At 44.1% G+C, this 15,307-nt stretch overlaps 1 protein-coding gene across 4 annotated transcripts in view; it reads left to right on the top strand.

The window, feature by feature from the left end:
• The window catches only part of KBTBD2 (kelch repeat and BTB domain containing 2), a 46,133-nt gene that overhangs the window by 4,337 nt on the left and 26,489 nt on the right, over window positions 1-15,307 (top strand). For 3 of the 4 annotated variants that reach the window (XM_033930583.1, XM_033930584.1, XM_033930585.1), the window contains exon 2: window positions 13,117-13,650. The exons of the other annotated variant lie outside the window; for it this stretch is intronic. In XM_033930583.1, coding sequence (XP_033786474.1) covers window positions 13,481-13,650 — 170 coding nt within the window. In that variant the 5' untranslated portion in view covers window positions 13,117-13,480. The remainder of the gene's footprint in view (window positions 1-13,116; window positions 13,651-15,307) is intronic. 4 annotated transcript variants of the gene reach the window in all.

Here is a 15,307-nt window from a genome sequence, read left to right as displayed (position 1 = left end):
GATCTCTTCATCCCAACTTGCAGTCTCTACACTTGACAGCTTGGTACCTCTCAACCTAACTCCTCTTCAGTTTTCTCAACCAGTTCGGGACATTTTAGAGGCTTCCAGAAAGCCTGCCACTAGACAATGCTACCACCAAATATGGACTAGATTTTCTACGTTGTGTGTGTCTCATAACAAGGAGCCTCAAGATATCTCTTTGCCTTCCGTCTTGGACTATCTTCTGCACTTATCTACCTCTGGCCTCAAGTCTACATCCATTCAAGTCCTTCTTAGTGCAATTGCTGCTTTCCATCAGCCTATCGAAGGGAAACCCCTTTCTGCGCATCCTGTGGTTTCCAGATTTATGAAAAGACTTTTTTCAATGTCAAACCTCCTCTCAAACTGCCTCTAGTGGTTTGGGATCTCAGTATTGTTCTTGCTCAATTGATGAAGCCTCCTTTTCAACCAATGGATACGGCTCATCTGAAATATCTCACTTGGAAAGTGGTGTTTCTCATTGCCCTCACATCCGCTCGAAGAGTCAGTGAGCTGCAAGCTTTAGTTGCTGATCCACCGTTCACAGTTTTCCATCATGACAAGGTGGTCCTCCGTACTCATCCTAAATTCTTACCTAAAATGGTTTCAGAATTTCATCTCAACCAATCCATTTTACTTCCAGTATTTTTTCCAAGGCCTCATTCTCATCCTGGAGAATCAGCTCTTCATACCCTGGACTGTAAGCGTGCTTTGGCCTTCTACTTAGAACGCACCAAATCACACAGATTTGCTCCTCAACTTTTTGTCTCCTTCGATCCAAACAAGTTGGGACACCAAATTTCTAAGCGAACCATCTCCAACTGGATGGTTACTTGTATCTCCTTCTGCTATGCTCAGGCTGGACTGCATCTACAGAGTTGAGTCACAGCCCACAAAGTCAGAGCCATGGCAGCTTCAGTGGCTTTCCTCAGATCCACTCCTATTGAGGAAATTTGCAAAGCTGTCATCTGGTCCTCGGTTCATACTTTCACCTCTCATTATTGTCTGGATGTTTTCTCCAGACGGGATGGCCATTTTGGCCAGGCAGTATTACAAAATTTATTTTCCTGAATTGCCAACACTCCCACCATCCCATTCTGGTTAGCTTAGAGGTCACCCACATGTGAGAATAGGCTGCCTACTTGTCCTGGGATAAAGCACAGTTACTTACCGTAACAGGTGTTATCCAGGGACAGCAGGCAGCTATTCTCACAACACACCCACCTTCCCTGGTTGGCTTCTCTGCTAGCTATCTGAACTGAGGAGACGAGCCCTGTGCTGGGTGGGAAGGCATTCGCGCATGTTGCAGTGCGGTAGACTCGAAACTTCTGAGTTTCTTCAAGCAAGTCTGCTTGCAAGGTTGTCCGCATCTGAGCTCCGTGGATGACATCACCCACATAGCTGCCTGCTGTCCCTGGATAACACCTGTTAACGGTAAGTAACTGTGTTAAATTGGAAGACTGAATATCCAAATGGCAGATGAAATTTATGTGGACAAATGTCAGCACCGAAGAAAAAGATGCGGGTGTCTTTTTTTGTAGACACTACACTAAAATCTTCGGCCTAGTATGTGGCTGCTGCAAAAAAAGCAAGCAGAATGTTAAGAATTATTAGGCAAGGGATTACAAATAAGATTAAGAATATTATTATACTTTTGTATTGCTCTATGGTGCGACTATTCATATGGTCTGTGAGTAAAGCTGTGACAGCCTGTTGGGGGAGGAAGGGGGAGGGGTGTCTTCAAAAGCTGTTTCTACAGGGTCCTCCACCCTTCCCTGAATTTGTTGTTTTATTTTTGCCTCCACAGGGCGTTTTAGGTGCTAAAATCGCTATCACGGTGGCCATCTTGGATTTCCCAGCTTAATTTTAAAAGCCTCTATTTGCCTCAACCTCTCTAGTTTAATTAAAAAGGGCATAGATAGACTCTTCAGGTGGTGATCCTTTGGATTCATACCAAATTTGTGGTGGATGCCTGTCTGAGGGGAGGTCGTTGTTCCACATGCAGCGGGAACTTCAGACGTCACCCTTTCTCATTCTTCTGGGGGGATGAAGCCCATATGGAAAGTTTCCTGGGCCAGAATTTTTAGATGGAGCCAGAAAATGGATAGTTTGTGTCGCACAGCTGCAGTAGGCAGTTCGGGAGGTCCTGCTAGGTTCCTCTGAGCAACCTGGGCAGTGCTTCACTGCCGTATACAGAAGCCTGCCTAACCCCGAGAGCGAGAGTGGCACCTAAGCATCTTCCCTCAAAGGGCACAGGGTCCTCCTAGTTTGTCATGTTCAAGTGTTGGGGACCCAGGCAGTGCAGGATTCAGATGAAGATGATTCAGAGTCCATGCTTCTGCTTTTACAGTCAGGGTCTTCCGTGTTTGGAGATTCAGCATCTTCAGCTTGGGCTAGACCACGATCAGATGACAGCCCTGGATAGTGCACAGGCTATTCAAGCAATCTTCTCTGCAGGGAATCATTAAAGGATTCCTCCATGAATTAAAGCTGGAGCCACCCCAGACCTCTTGCCTTGCAGTGCTCGCTCATGAGCAGCACAAAGGCACAGACTACATGCTTTCTCTTGCATCCATACCTTACCAGGAAGCTAATTGATCACTGGGAAGTCCTGAGGGTAGCCAAGTCTATGATGAAGCTCTGCCAGGTGGATGCTGAATTCCAGCAGCTGTTTAATATGCCAAACGTTGATTCCCTAGTAGCGCAAGTTACTAAATGTACCTCCCTTCCAGTGAACATGGAGTGGTTCTGAAGGACTTCCCAAGACCACAAACTAGACTTTGTCATTGAGACAATTTGAGGCCGCAGAGCTAGGCCTAAAAGCAGCAATGACATCATTTGTCTTCCGAGCATGCCATTCAAAGCTCAACCGGACAGGAGAACTGGATGATAGCAGTGACCCCCAGTTCCTTCTGGTGGGGGTTGATTACGTAGCGGATGCGCTGTATGACCTTTTTAGGGTGTTGAGTAAGGTCTCGGCATATGCCATCTCTGCCCGCAGGATGCTCTAGATCAGGCAGTGGACAGGAGATTCAACCTCTTAGGCGATGTTGAGCAAACTCCCCTTTGGCAAGGGTCTCAACGATTTGATGTCCATTGTGGCAGATCGTAAGCCAAAGTCCTTACAGGATAGTAGATCACAGGCCCCACACGGGTCCATTCGGGGAACTTTTTGTGGCTCAATGCATTTTTGACATACTCTGGAGCATCTGCTTCCCAGTGACCATTCTGAGACAGAGGTTTGGGAGCGCCAGGCAACCCCCAGGCATCCAGATCCTGCTCAACTGCAGCTCCCAAAAGCAGCAATGATGCCAGGCCTGTAGCCCCCCTCCTGGCATGGGGGGGTAGAAAGGCAGAGTTTTTGCGTGTGTGGATGCAGATCTCTTCTCTTTGCTGGGTGTTGGATGTCATTAAGGGTACGAGCTAAAATTCTTTTCATCCCTTCTGGATTTCTTCATAAATTCTTCTGCGGGAAAGCCAGACAAAGCAGCCAGAGTTCTGAGAACAGTACATAGGCTCAGAGATCTAGGAGCCATAGAGGCTGTACCAGAAGGCGAATGGGGCTTGGGCAGATACTCAATATACTCTCCCTTCCATGTTCATGGGAGTTAGGAGTATAGCCCCGTTGCGAATAACTTTAGGGCAGACTCTGAACTATCCCCACCTCCTGGACCTTTCTATATCTTACTTTTAAAGCCTGGTGGTCTAGTGGTGAAGTGGAACAGGAGAAATTTTTCCGACTGCGGGAACTCACAGCAACCAATTTTGATTGCGGCTCTGCACGGGGTAAGAGCTTAGGAAGATTGCTCTTGCCCTGTTTCACCGCTAGACCACCTGACTTTAATAGTAAGGTGTGGGAAGTCTGGGAGCCGTGGTGGTTTAGAGACTTGTGAATAACAGAATTCGCAAATAAGAACATAAGAATAGCCTTACTGGGTCAGACCAATGGTCCATCAAGCTCATTAGCCAGTTCTCAGGGTGGCCAATCCAGGTTACTAGTACCTGGCCAAAACCCAAGGTGTAGCAATATTCCATGCTACCGATACAGGGCAAGCAGTTGCTTCCCTGTGTCTTTCTCAATAGCAGAGTATGGACTTTTCCTCCAGGAACTTGTCCAAACCTTTCTTCAAACCAGCTACGCTATCCGCTCTTACCACATCCTCTGGCAACACGTTCCAGAACCTAACTATTCTCTGAGTGACAAAAAATTTCCTCCAATTGGTTTTAAAAGTATTTCCCTGTAACTTTGAGTGTCCCCTAGTCTTTGTAATTTTTGATGGAGTGAAAAATCGATCCACTTATACCGGTTCTACTCCACTCAGGATTTTGTAGACTTTTCCAAGCTGAAGAGCCCTAACCGTTTTAGTCTTTCTTCATACGAAAGGAGTTCCATCCCCTTTACCATCTTTTTCGCTCGTATATGGATAGGGAAGTGTATACTTTATCATGCCTAAAAAAGATTCAGATGACTGGATACCGATCCTGGATCTGAAGTCAGTCAATGCAGCCCTCAAGATCCCTTGCTTCCACATGAAAATGGTCCGGTCAGTCATTGCATTGGTGGTGCCGGGGGAATTCCTTGCCTCCCTAGTTCTGATGGAGGCTTATCTGCATATTCCCATATTCCTAGCTCTTGGAAAGTTCTTGAAGATCTATGTACTAGAACGTCATCTCCAGTTCTCTGCTCTTCCATTTGGACTAACTACAGCATCATGCACCTTCATCAAGATAATGGTTGTAGTAGTGGCTCACCTTTGTGAGGCAGGGATACAGGTGCACCCTTAACTGGATGATTGGCTAATAAGGGCACTGTCCAAGTCAGAGGGAAAGACAGCAGTGGACCAGATTCTGCAGAACCTAGGCTGGGTGATAAACTTCAGAAAGAGTCATTTGGCTCTGACACAGTCCTTGGAATGCCTGGGAATTCTGTTTGATACAGATTGGGTCAGTCTTCTGGAAGCACAGGCATCAGATTCTGATAATAAATGACAGGCCAGTTCCTTCAGCATGGCATTATCTTCAGTTGCTGGGGTTCATGATGGCAGCAATAGATGTAATGCCCTGGGTGAGAGTGCATTTACACCCTCTACAGGAGATGCAGCTTTCCCAGTGGCCCTTGCAGTCAGATGTGCTTGACCCATCACATGGAATGCCTCTGCGCATATCCTCATGGGAGATCTTTACGGTAGATGCCAGCCTCTCCGGCTGGGGAGCCCATTACCAAGGGTGCCTGTTGCAATGTCGGTTGTCATTCTCGCAGTGCAGTTGGTCAATCAACCGCTTGGAGCTGAGAGCGATCAGGCTAGCCCTTCAGGCACTAGAGAGCATCTTGGCAGGCAAGGTGGTCCTTATCTTCTTGAACAGTGCCACAATAGTAGCCTGTGTCAACTGGCAGGGAGGCACCAGGAGTGCACCGCTGAGATTGGAGGCTCAGATGCTGTTCCAATGGGCCAAGGCCCATCTATTGGCTGTCTTGGCAGCACATGTAGCAGGAGTGGACAGTGTGCAAACAGATTTCCTGAGTTGCCAGACACTGGATCCAGGAGTGGGCTGTTTCAGGAGGCCTTCAACAACATTGTACAGTGCTGGGGTGACCAACGTTTGATCTCGTGACATCAGCTAGCAACAAGAATGCTACTCAGTTCTTCAGTCGAAGATATGAGCCAGGAAGTGAAGAACTGGACATTGTGGTCCAGCCCTGGCCTCCAGCAGAGCTTTTCTATGCGTTTCTCTCATGTCAGATGAAAGAAAGTGAACTCCAAAGGATAAGGACCCGTAAGGGGCAAGTAATTCTGGTTGACCTGGAGTGGCTGAAGTGGCCATAGTATGCAGACCTAGTGCATCTACAGAGGGGCAAGAGGTTCAGGCTTCCCTGTCATCTGGAACTCCTTTCGCAAGGTCCAGTTGCCCTGGAGGATCCAGACTGCTTTGGTCTTGGTTCTTGAGCACGAAGCCTTAGTGCACAAAGGCTATTGGACTTGGTAATAACCTCCCTGCTAAGATCTAAGAAGCAGTCCACTTAGGTAGTCTATACGAAGGCTTGGAAGTATTTCCACAACGGGTGAATCAAAGACACACAGTTCCAACTAAGGCTCCTATTGCTATGGTCTTAGCCTTTCTTCAGGAAGGGCTTGATAAAGGCTTTGCAGTAGGTTCACTCAAGGTACAAATAACAGGTCTTTCCTGCTTCAGAGGGCAGTCAAAACAGCGAACCTTGACTTCTCATCCAGACTTTTAAAGGGAGCATTGCATCTTCGCCCCCCCTGTGTGCCAGCCCTTACCGTCCTGGAATCTTAATCTTGTTCTGCGGGCACTAGCTCAGGCTCCATTTGAGCCCTTGGAGGAGGCCTCGCTCATGGACTTAACAGTCGAGACTCTGTTTTTAGAGGTTGTAACTTAAGCCAGAAGGGTATTAGAATTGCAGGCTCTGTCCTGCAGGGAACCCTACCTCAAGATTTTGGAGACTGGTGTCTCGCTTTAAATAGTACCTTCCTTCTTACCAAAAGTAGTTTCCAGTTTTCAAGTAAACCAGGAAGTGTGTCTTCTGGCCTTTTTTTGTCCTAGATGTCTGAAGAGTACCGTGGTTCTTTGTTATTTAGAGATGACAAATGAGTTTCGCCTGTCGTACCCTCTCTTCATACTTCTGGATGCAGCACAACACTGACAGTTGGGAATGAAGGTGACTATTTCGAGATGGATTCAACTAGCCATTTCTTTGGCCTATAATGGAGCAGAAAGCAGTCTCCCATGGAAGTAAAGGCACACTTCAGAGGGGTGGCAACTGGCATCATCCTTGGTGGAGGCTAGAGCTGTCTCACCTGAAGAAATTTGTAGGACAGCCATGTGGTCTCGCCTCCACACTTTTACCAAGTTTTATAGGGTGAATGTAGCAGCCAGAAGGGATGTAGAGTTCGGTTCTGTGGTACTGGCAGCAGGTTTATTTGTCCCTCCCTAGGCACTGCTTTGTTATGTCCCGTTGGTCAAGACTGATGTTCCTGTTAGGCTAGAATGGAAGATAAGGTTCTTACCTTTGCTAATCTTCTTTCTTGTGAACAGGAATATCAGTCTTGATGCGCGCCCTGTCAGTTTGTTAGCCTGCTTTCTGTGTCAGACATGTCTAGAGGGTCAGGCGTCTTGTTTTCTTTCACTGTCCCTTATGGTCAGGGAGGAGAAGAATTTATTATAGTAGTGTAAGATTTACATATTGAGTAACTTTCAAATTGCTGATGCAGGCTGCACACAAGTTTCATTTCACCTCGTTATGCATTGCAAAATATTTTAATTCTGTTTTTGTTGAACAGAACAGACTTGTGTAATCTCGGGGAGAATCCCCACATCCCCTCTCTCTCGTGTTGTACTCACTCTAGGGCTGGTTCACTGCTTTGATACAGAGGAAATCTAGCACAGTCCAGAGCGAGAGGTTGAGGAGCTGAAGGAAATGTAAATTAGACTCTCTACAGACTTTGCAGTATAGGAGGGTAAATGTTGGTCAAGACTGATATTCCTGTTTACAAGATAGAAGATTAGCAAAGGTAAGAACCTAATCTTCCATTCTTGTTGGAAGACCATCAGAAATGATATCCTGCTTCGTATTTAGAAAAAAAGCGGTATTTGTACGACAAATGTCTTTGTGAGGCTAATGCTTTTCCACATTATAACTGAATCTAGTGCCATAAGGTAGACTACTCCAGAAGCTGTTAAGATTAGGTCTCACTGGATTTCCATAACATCCTGGTAATCCCTAAGAATAAATTTACTGATTGTATAGGTAATTATGACTTAATGAGGAAGAGCCAGCACAGATTTAGAAAAGGTTGATTATGCCTTGCTAATTCAAAACATTATTTTAATATGTGATGTTTTTAACTGTAGCTTGCCAGTTGTTTAAAAGATAGGAAGCAAAGAGTAACACTGTATGCTCAATTTCCTCAGTGGAAAGGGCAGACAAAAGGAATGGGCAGCTAAAAGGTTTTCATGTAACTTTTTTCCTGATTAAATTTTGCAGAGAGGGTGCACTCCTTTTCTGATAGAGCATGCAAAAGCAACCATCATGTATGTGCACCCATGCATGCACTATTGTTGGCAAACATTTTGGTCGTAAACAGTGATGTTCTTTAAGGATCTGTGCTAGGCCAGTATTTTAATAGCTTGCATTTTCCTTGAATCTTTCAATGGTGTTTGATCTCGGACCATAAATTTACTTCTCCCCAGTAGTGCTGCCCGATTCAGGAAAAAAAATTTTGTTCGATTCAGCCTGTTGAATCGATTTTTCGATTCGATTTTCCTGCCCAATTGGGTGTTTTGTTTTGTTTTTAAACATCCTGGCGGGTTTATTTTATAGCCTCTTCACCCCCTTTGCCTTCTAACCACACTGGCGCTGTGGTATAAACAAAAAAGACTTTTCCTCTCTTTGTTAAATCCTAGCTCACGTTTGTGGTCTAACACCAGCTCTGGCAGGATACACATTTCAAATCTGACATTGTAATCACAAAACAGAAAATAAAATTATTTTTTCTACCTTTTGTTGTTTGGCCATTATTCAAATCTTGTTGGGCTCTGGTTGTCTTCTGATAACTTGTTTGCCACCTGCTGCCAAAACAAGCGCACTCCAGGACAGGTCCACCAAATATGGAGAAAGTCCCCCCTTGCACCACAATTTCGCCAATACATATCTGTTCCCTCATGAAAAATGGAGAAAAGTTGCTCAGAGGTATAGTACCATCTATAGTACATTTTATCTCTGTATCAATATAGTTATACCAACTCTGAAGAACAGTTTGCAAAAAAGGATTATGTGTTTGCAACACCAACTTCAAACGATCTTTTGAGACCGAAGGCAACAGCCAAAGAAATCTTAGGAAGAAAGCGCTGTTCAGTGTGAATCCATGGACGATCTTCATAAGTTACCCACATGAACACTTCTGCAAAAGGGCAGCCTGACGATACAACCAAAAGTTGAGAATACCCATCCCCCCATCCAACTTAGATCTATAAAGAATATTCTGACGAACCCGTGGTGGCTTCTTCCTCCAAATATACGCAAAGACCTTACGTGACAATAAATGGAAAAAATAGCCGGTAGCACTATGGGGAGGGCCAAAAATACATACAACAATTGAGGTAAGAACATCATTTTAACGGCTGAAATTCAGCCTATCCAGCTGAGATTCAACCCCTCCCAATGCTCAAGATCAGCAAACAAAGCATGGAGATATTGCGGAAAGTTGAATTGATTCAATTGCGTATAGTTTGCAGTCAAGTTTACCCCCAAATATGTAATAAAGCTAGTAGCCCAAGTAAAGGGGAACACCTTCTGCAACCTGTTAATATCTCCAGCCTTCAGAGTTACATTTAAAATCTCAGATTTAGCCATATTGATTTTAAATCCAGAGAGCGGACCAAACTGCTCCAATTATCACATTAGGCAAAGATACCTCCGGGTTACGCAACAAAAGTAGAATATCATCAGCATTTAAGAGGATTTTGTGTTGCTGGGTACCCGATTGAAACCCCTGAATATTGTCTTGATGGATCTGGCTGGCCAATGGTAAAAAGCAAAGGAGAGAGGGCACAGCCCTGGTGCGTCCTTCGCGCCAAAGTAATAGCAAGCAATAATGTACCATTAAGCTTGAAGCGAGGGGGGGGGGGCATCATATAATAATGTCAGCCAATCATAAAAGCGTTGTCCAATACCCATTTTATGTAATACTTTAAATAAGTACACCCAACTCGCCCAATCAAACGCCTTTTCAGCGTCAAGAGAGAGTATGAGTGCTGGGGATACCTCACGACACACATGCCCATGAGATGTAAGGCCGTTTTAATATTATCAAATGTCTGTCTCCGTGCTATGAAACCTGCATGGTTAGTATAAACCAGTTGAGGCATATAGGCCTGTAATTGCAAAGCCAAAATTTTTGTAAAGATTTTATAATAAACATTTTGCAATGAGATAGGCCTATATGCCGCACAAGAAGTTAGATCTTTTCCCTTTTTATAAATGAGTGTTACCACCGCCGTACACCAAGTCTGAGGTAGGGGATGAGTATCATCAAAACTATTAAACACTCGGACTAAAGGCACCAACAACTGTTGAAAAACCTTATAAAATTTATTAGTGACCCCATCTAAACTGGGCGCCATGTTCAAGGACAAAGAATGGATAACCTCTTCCACCTCATCAATAGTGATCGGCCTAGATAGTCGGGCTGCCTTTCCCTCAGTAAGAGCCTCCAGCGGAATCTGATTTAAATAAGCCTCTATCTCCTGTTCCAAAGACGCCGAATCCGCTCGGTAAAGATCACTATAAAACTGCAAAAAAGCATCTCCCATGCCTTTCAAAGAGGTACAATAGGTACCCGTGAAATCCAGAATGCCCAAGATATCATTTCTGGTGGCCTGAATTTTTAATTTATGGGCTAAGAGCTTACTTCCTCTATCATTAAATTCAAAATATTCTTGGCGGGTTTGATTCAAGGCCACCTCAATACTGGCCAATTCCAAATTTTTCAATTCTAAATGCAATTTAACTAATTGACTATTTTTGTGTGCTGATCTACGTCGCCCATGCACCTGCCTCTCCAAATCTTGAAGTTCCTGCCTCTTTTTACTGCTCAGTTTTGATTTCTCCTTCTTAACAAAGGCTTGTAATGCAATCACCTTTCTCCTAATAACTGCCTTCAGTGCCTCCCACAGTAATATAGGATGTATCTCATTAATATCATTTAATTCAAGGTAGTCTATAATATCTTTTATTAATTGCTCTACAGAAGAGGGTTCCTCCAACAGGCTATCATTGAATCTCCATTGAACAGCTCGACAAGGCCCCCAACCTCCCAGCAGAATCAAATTCAAAGCTGCATGATCCACGAGAATAGTAGCATGGATCTCACACTGTTGCACGGACCGACATAAAGCACCATCCCCAGCCAATGATCAATACAAGAGTCAGTATTATGCACATCTGAATGATATGTATATTCCTACTCTCCAGGATGCTGAACCCTCCAAAGATCATATAACCCCCAGTGCAGCAACAACGTCTGCAATCCCCCTATGCTCAGCTGGCACAACGGAAGACCTACGAGAGGAACTATCAAAGTAGGGATCCAACACTAAATTAGTCACCCCCCAGCAAGAGCAAGCCCTCTATGCAAGGCCACAAGGTTTCATCAAGCTGTTTAAAAAAAGTTCCCTTGCCCTGAATTGGGAGCATACACATTACAAAGGGTTTACATCTGACCTGCAATGGAGACACAAAGCAAGAGATAACCACCCTCCATGTCTCATAATTCTTTATTTACCTGGACCCGCAAGCTATTATGAAAGAGAAAGGCAACCCCCCTTGTCTTCTTAGCCTGTTGATTAGAAGCAAGATAAATGGCAGGAAATCCAGGGGTGGGGGGTGCAACACGGCTCGTGTTAGGCAGCAGGTAAGTTTCTTGCAAAAACACAATATGGGCCTTTTGACGTGCCATCTCTTTATGAAGGAGATGACGCTTCATCGGGACTTTAAGCCCTCTACCATTAAGAGACAAAAATTTCAAATCACCCATAGGTCTAGACATAAAGCTATAAACCAAGCAGACACTCCCAAGCAGACAATCCCATAGCATACCCTCCCCCCTCACAAAAACTCCCACTCCCAACTCCTTCCCCCATTCATCCAACCCCACATACATATCCGCCCACCCGTCAGACTCCTCCCCCCCAACCAGTAGCTTTTCTGATATATAATTTCTTTCCATATATCCTAGAAATTTATATTCTGTAATCAGAACATAAGAAATGCCTGCACCGGATCAGACCTGGGGTCCATCAAGTCTGGTGATCCGCACACGGGGAGGCTCAGCCAGGCGTACCCCGGCGAATACCTTAGTCACTCGTATCCCTCAATGTGTCCTGCAAGAAGATGTGCATCCAATTTTTCCTTAAATCCTCCACCACCTCTTCCGGGAGAGAGTTCCAGGCGTTCATCACTCGCTGTTCGAAGCAGAACTTTCTGACATTTGTCCTGGCCTTGTCCCCTCTCAGCTTCAGTCCATGACCTCTTGTCCGAGTCATATTTGACAATGTGAATAACGTTGTTAGTTGCTCACTGACCTTTCCCCCTGCTGGTGAGTGAGCTTGCTCCATTTTATTGATTCCTTTTAGTATTTTAAAAGTCTCTATCAGATCCCCTCTCAGTCTTCTGTTCTCGAGGGTGAATAATCCTAGTTTTCTGAGGCGATCATTGTAGCTCAAGTTCTCCATACCTTTTACTAGCTTTGTCACTCGCCTCTGCACCCTCTCCAGCAGTTATATCCTTCTTCAGGTATGGAGACCAGTGTTGGACACAGTATTCCAAGTGTGGTCTGACCATTGCTCTGTAAAGCGGTATTATGACCTCCTTCGATCTACTCGTGATTCCCTTCTTTATCATGCCTAACATCCTGTTCGCTTTCTTTGCCGCCGCTGTGCATTGAGCCGACGGCTTCAGAGTCCTGTCTATCAGCACCCCCAGGTCCTTTTCTTGTTCGCTCTTCCCCAGTGTTATACCTAACAGTTTATACTCATGCTCCTTGTTTTTCATGCCCAGGTGCATCACTCTGCATTTTTCTACATTAAAACTCATCTGCCAATTCTCTGCCCATTTTTGTAGTTAACTGTAAATCTATCCCTTGAACTCTGAAAATGGCATTTAATGATATGATACTCTTGTACTGTACTTGGTTTCATTTTTTTCTTGTTCTTTCTGAAACAGAACTTTTGTATGGTGATCCATTTAAATCATACGCTCCTTTCTCCCTTCTAGTCAAAGATAGAAGTCGCAAGATTGTGGCGGTATATAAGAATAAAATTATTATTATTATTATAAATATACATAAAGGTTGGAAAGAATTTCAGGAGCCTTGCAGGCCGGTGCACTGAATGCTCTGCACTGCTTCTGACTCGTAGGAACTCTTTTGAGTGTTGGGAACAGCACAGAGCATTCAGTGCACCAACCTGCGCTAAAAATCGCTATTGTGGTTGTGTAAAAAAAAGGGGGGGGGGAATGATAATCAGAGGGTAAATAAAATAGATTCATTTCCTAATTTATATATATATTTTTTTTTTTAGCTGCTGGAAGTGGCAACTACAAGCTGAAGATTTTGTTGTGATCTACCTCATAGTTAACATTTTACTAACAAGACTCGGCAAGGGCTTTTTGGGCTCTTTGGCAAAGTCTCTGGAGAAAAGATTGTGATGCCCCGTTGATGAGGAATGACCTTGTAACACCCTGCTGAATCATCTCTTTTGGACACTATTGTTGAATTCGTCATTACCAGCTCTGAACAGTTTCATCATTACCAGCTCTGAACAGTTGCCATCTGAGTATCTTGCAGTATTTTTATCCTATTTAACCCTGGCAACACATACTGTATTCTGAAGATAGTTTCTGGTATTTTTAGTTTGGGCCTGTAAAAATTCATGGAATACAATCATGTCCAATGAGGACGAGAGGCAGATAAATACTGAGTATGCTGTATCCTTGCTGGAACAGTTAAAATTGTTCTATGAACAACAGTTGCTAACTGATATAGTATTAATTGTTGAGGGCACTGAATTCCCCTGTCATAAAATGGTTCTTGCAACTTGCAGCTCTTATTTCAGGTAAATGTGTAATTTAATTAAGATGAGATTAAATCTCCAATGAAATTCTGAAAATTTTTGGAAAGGGTAAGATCAAGTATAATTTATATTGCTTCATGATTAGATATGGTAATTGAATACATTTTGGAATCTAATATATTGGGAGTTAAAAGCATTAGAAGTGAGGAAAAAAATCGATATATGAGTGGGTATTGTGTGGAGGAGATTAAAATGAGAAATTGAGTTCAGATGGGTGGTGTATTCTCTAAATGTTAATGAGGTATAAATTCATCTATGATGTAGTGTACATGTGGAGGGGCATTTTCGATATGATGTCCAAATCAGAGTTTGGATGTTTTATGGAAGATGCACAAAAATCCTGTACCAAACATGGTAAATAGAATAAAGGAACAAGTCCACTAGGTTCACAATAAACATAAGAACATAAGAAGTTGCCTCCGCTGAGGCAGACCAGAGGTCCATCTCGCCCAGCGGTCCACTCCCGCGGCGGCCCATCAGGCCCATTGCCTGAGCAGTGGTCCCTGACTATCCCTATGACCTACTTCTACTCCTATCTGTACCCCTCAATTCCTTTATCCTCTAGGAACCTATCCAAACCTTCTTTGAAGCCTTGTAACGTGCTCCGGCCTATCACAGCCTCCGGAAGCGCGTTCCATGTATCCACCACCCTCTGGGTGAAAAAGAACTTTCTGGCATTTGTTCTAAACCTGTCCCCTTTTAATTTCTCCGAGTGCCCCCTTGTACTTGTGGTTCCCCATAATCTGAAGGTGGAAGAATGATGGTGGACAAGTGTCAGTTGAGTGTGTGGAACAACCATTTGACTAGAGGGTGATAATGTAGTAGTTGAAGCTAGAATTTGGTTTTGTATCCTTGGTAACAAGCACATAGGTTCAAGTAACCTCCGAAGCAACTTTCTGTCCATGATAGAAATTCATACCAGAATGTGTTCACAAAACTAGAAGAACAACAGTCTCCACAAGCTATGAGGAGAATTAAAGGAATGTGAAATGTTAGGAGACTGAAAGTTGTACATTAGAGGATTTTCCCAAGGGAAGAGGATCTGGTGCCAGGTGGTGGAATGGAAAGTCCACGAGCACAATGGGGAAAAAAGTACCGAACTTGTGGAAATACAGCTATGAGAAAGAGACTGAGCAAGATCGTGCATTACCTGACATGAGTAGTCTCTTGATATAATGGAAGAGACTGCAGATATCGTTTTTTGGTGATTATAAAAGAGAACACTGACAGACAAGTCCAAATGAAAAATCCATGAAAGTATAAGGCGGCACTCTGGAAGAGTGTGACATACTCATTACAAGAATGGGCAGTCCCAGATTATGGAGGAGGCTCGTTTGCACACATTGATTAATTTTGCATTAGCAGTCTGTGAGAGATACGTAGCATAACACATATTCCCTAGCAACAGCAGCAGATGAATCCAGAGACCAATGGGATAGCACACATCTACCAGCAGGCGGAGATAGAGAAACTGATTAACAGGTGGTCCTATTGGCTGGCACTCCTCCTGTATCTCCAGTATTCTCCATCTCCCAGTAGGTGATAGTCCTAGCTCCTGGAATCTGGCTGTGACTAGGCCTTTATTTTCTCCTGTTGAGACTTTCTCTTCAGTGAGCTGGCTGATTTATTTCTCCTGTTG

The sequence above is a fragment of the Geotrypetes seraphini genome, chromosome 2 (assembly GCF_902459505.1).
Source record: "Geotrypetes seraphini chromosome 2, aGeoSer1.1, whole genome shotgun sequence".
NCBI lineage: Eukaryota > Metazoa > Chordata > Amphibia > Gymnophiona > Dermophiidae > Geotrypetes > Geotrypetes seraphini.
This window is presented reverse-complemented; position numbering and strand designations above follow the sequence as displayed.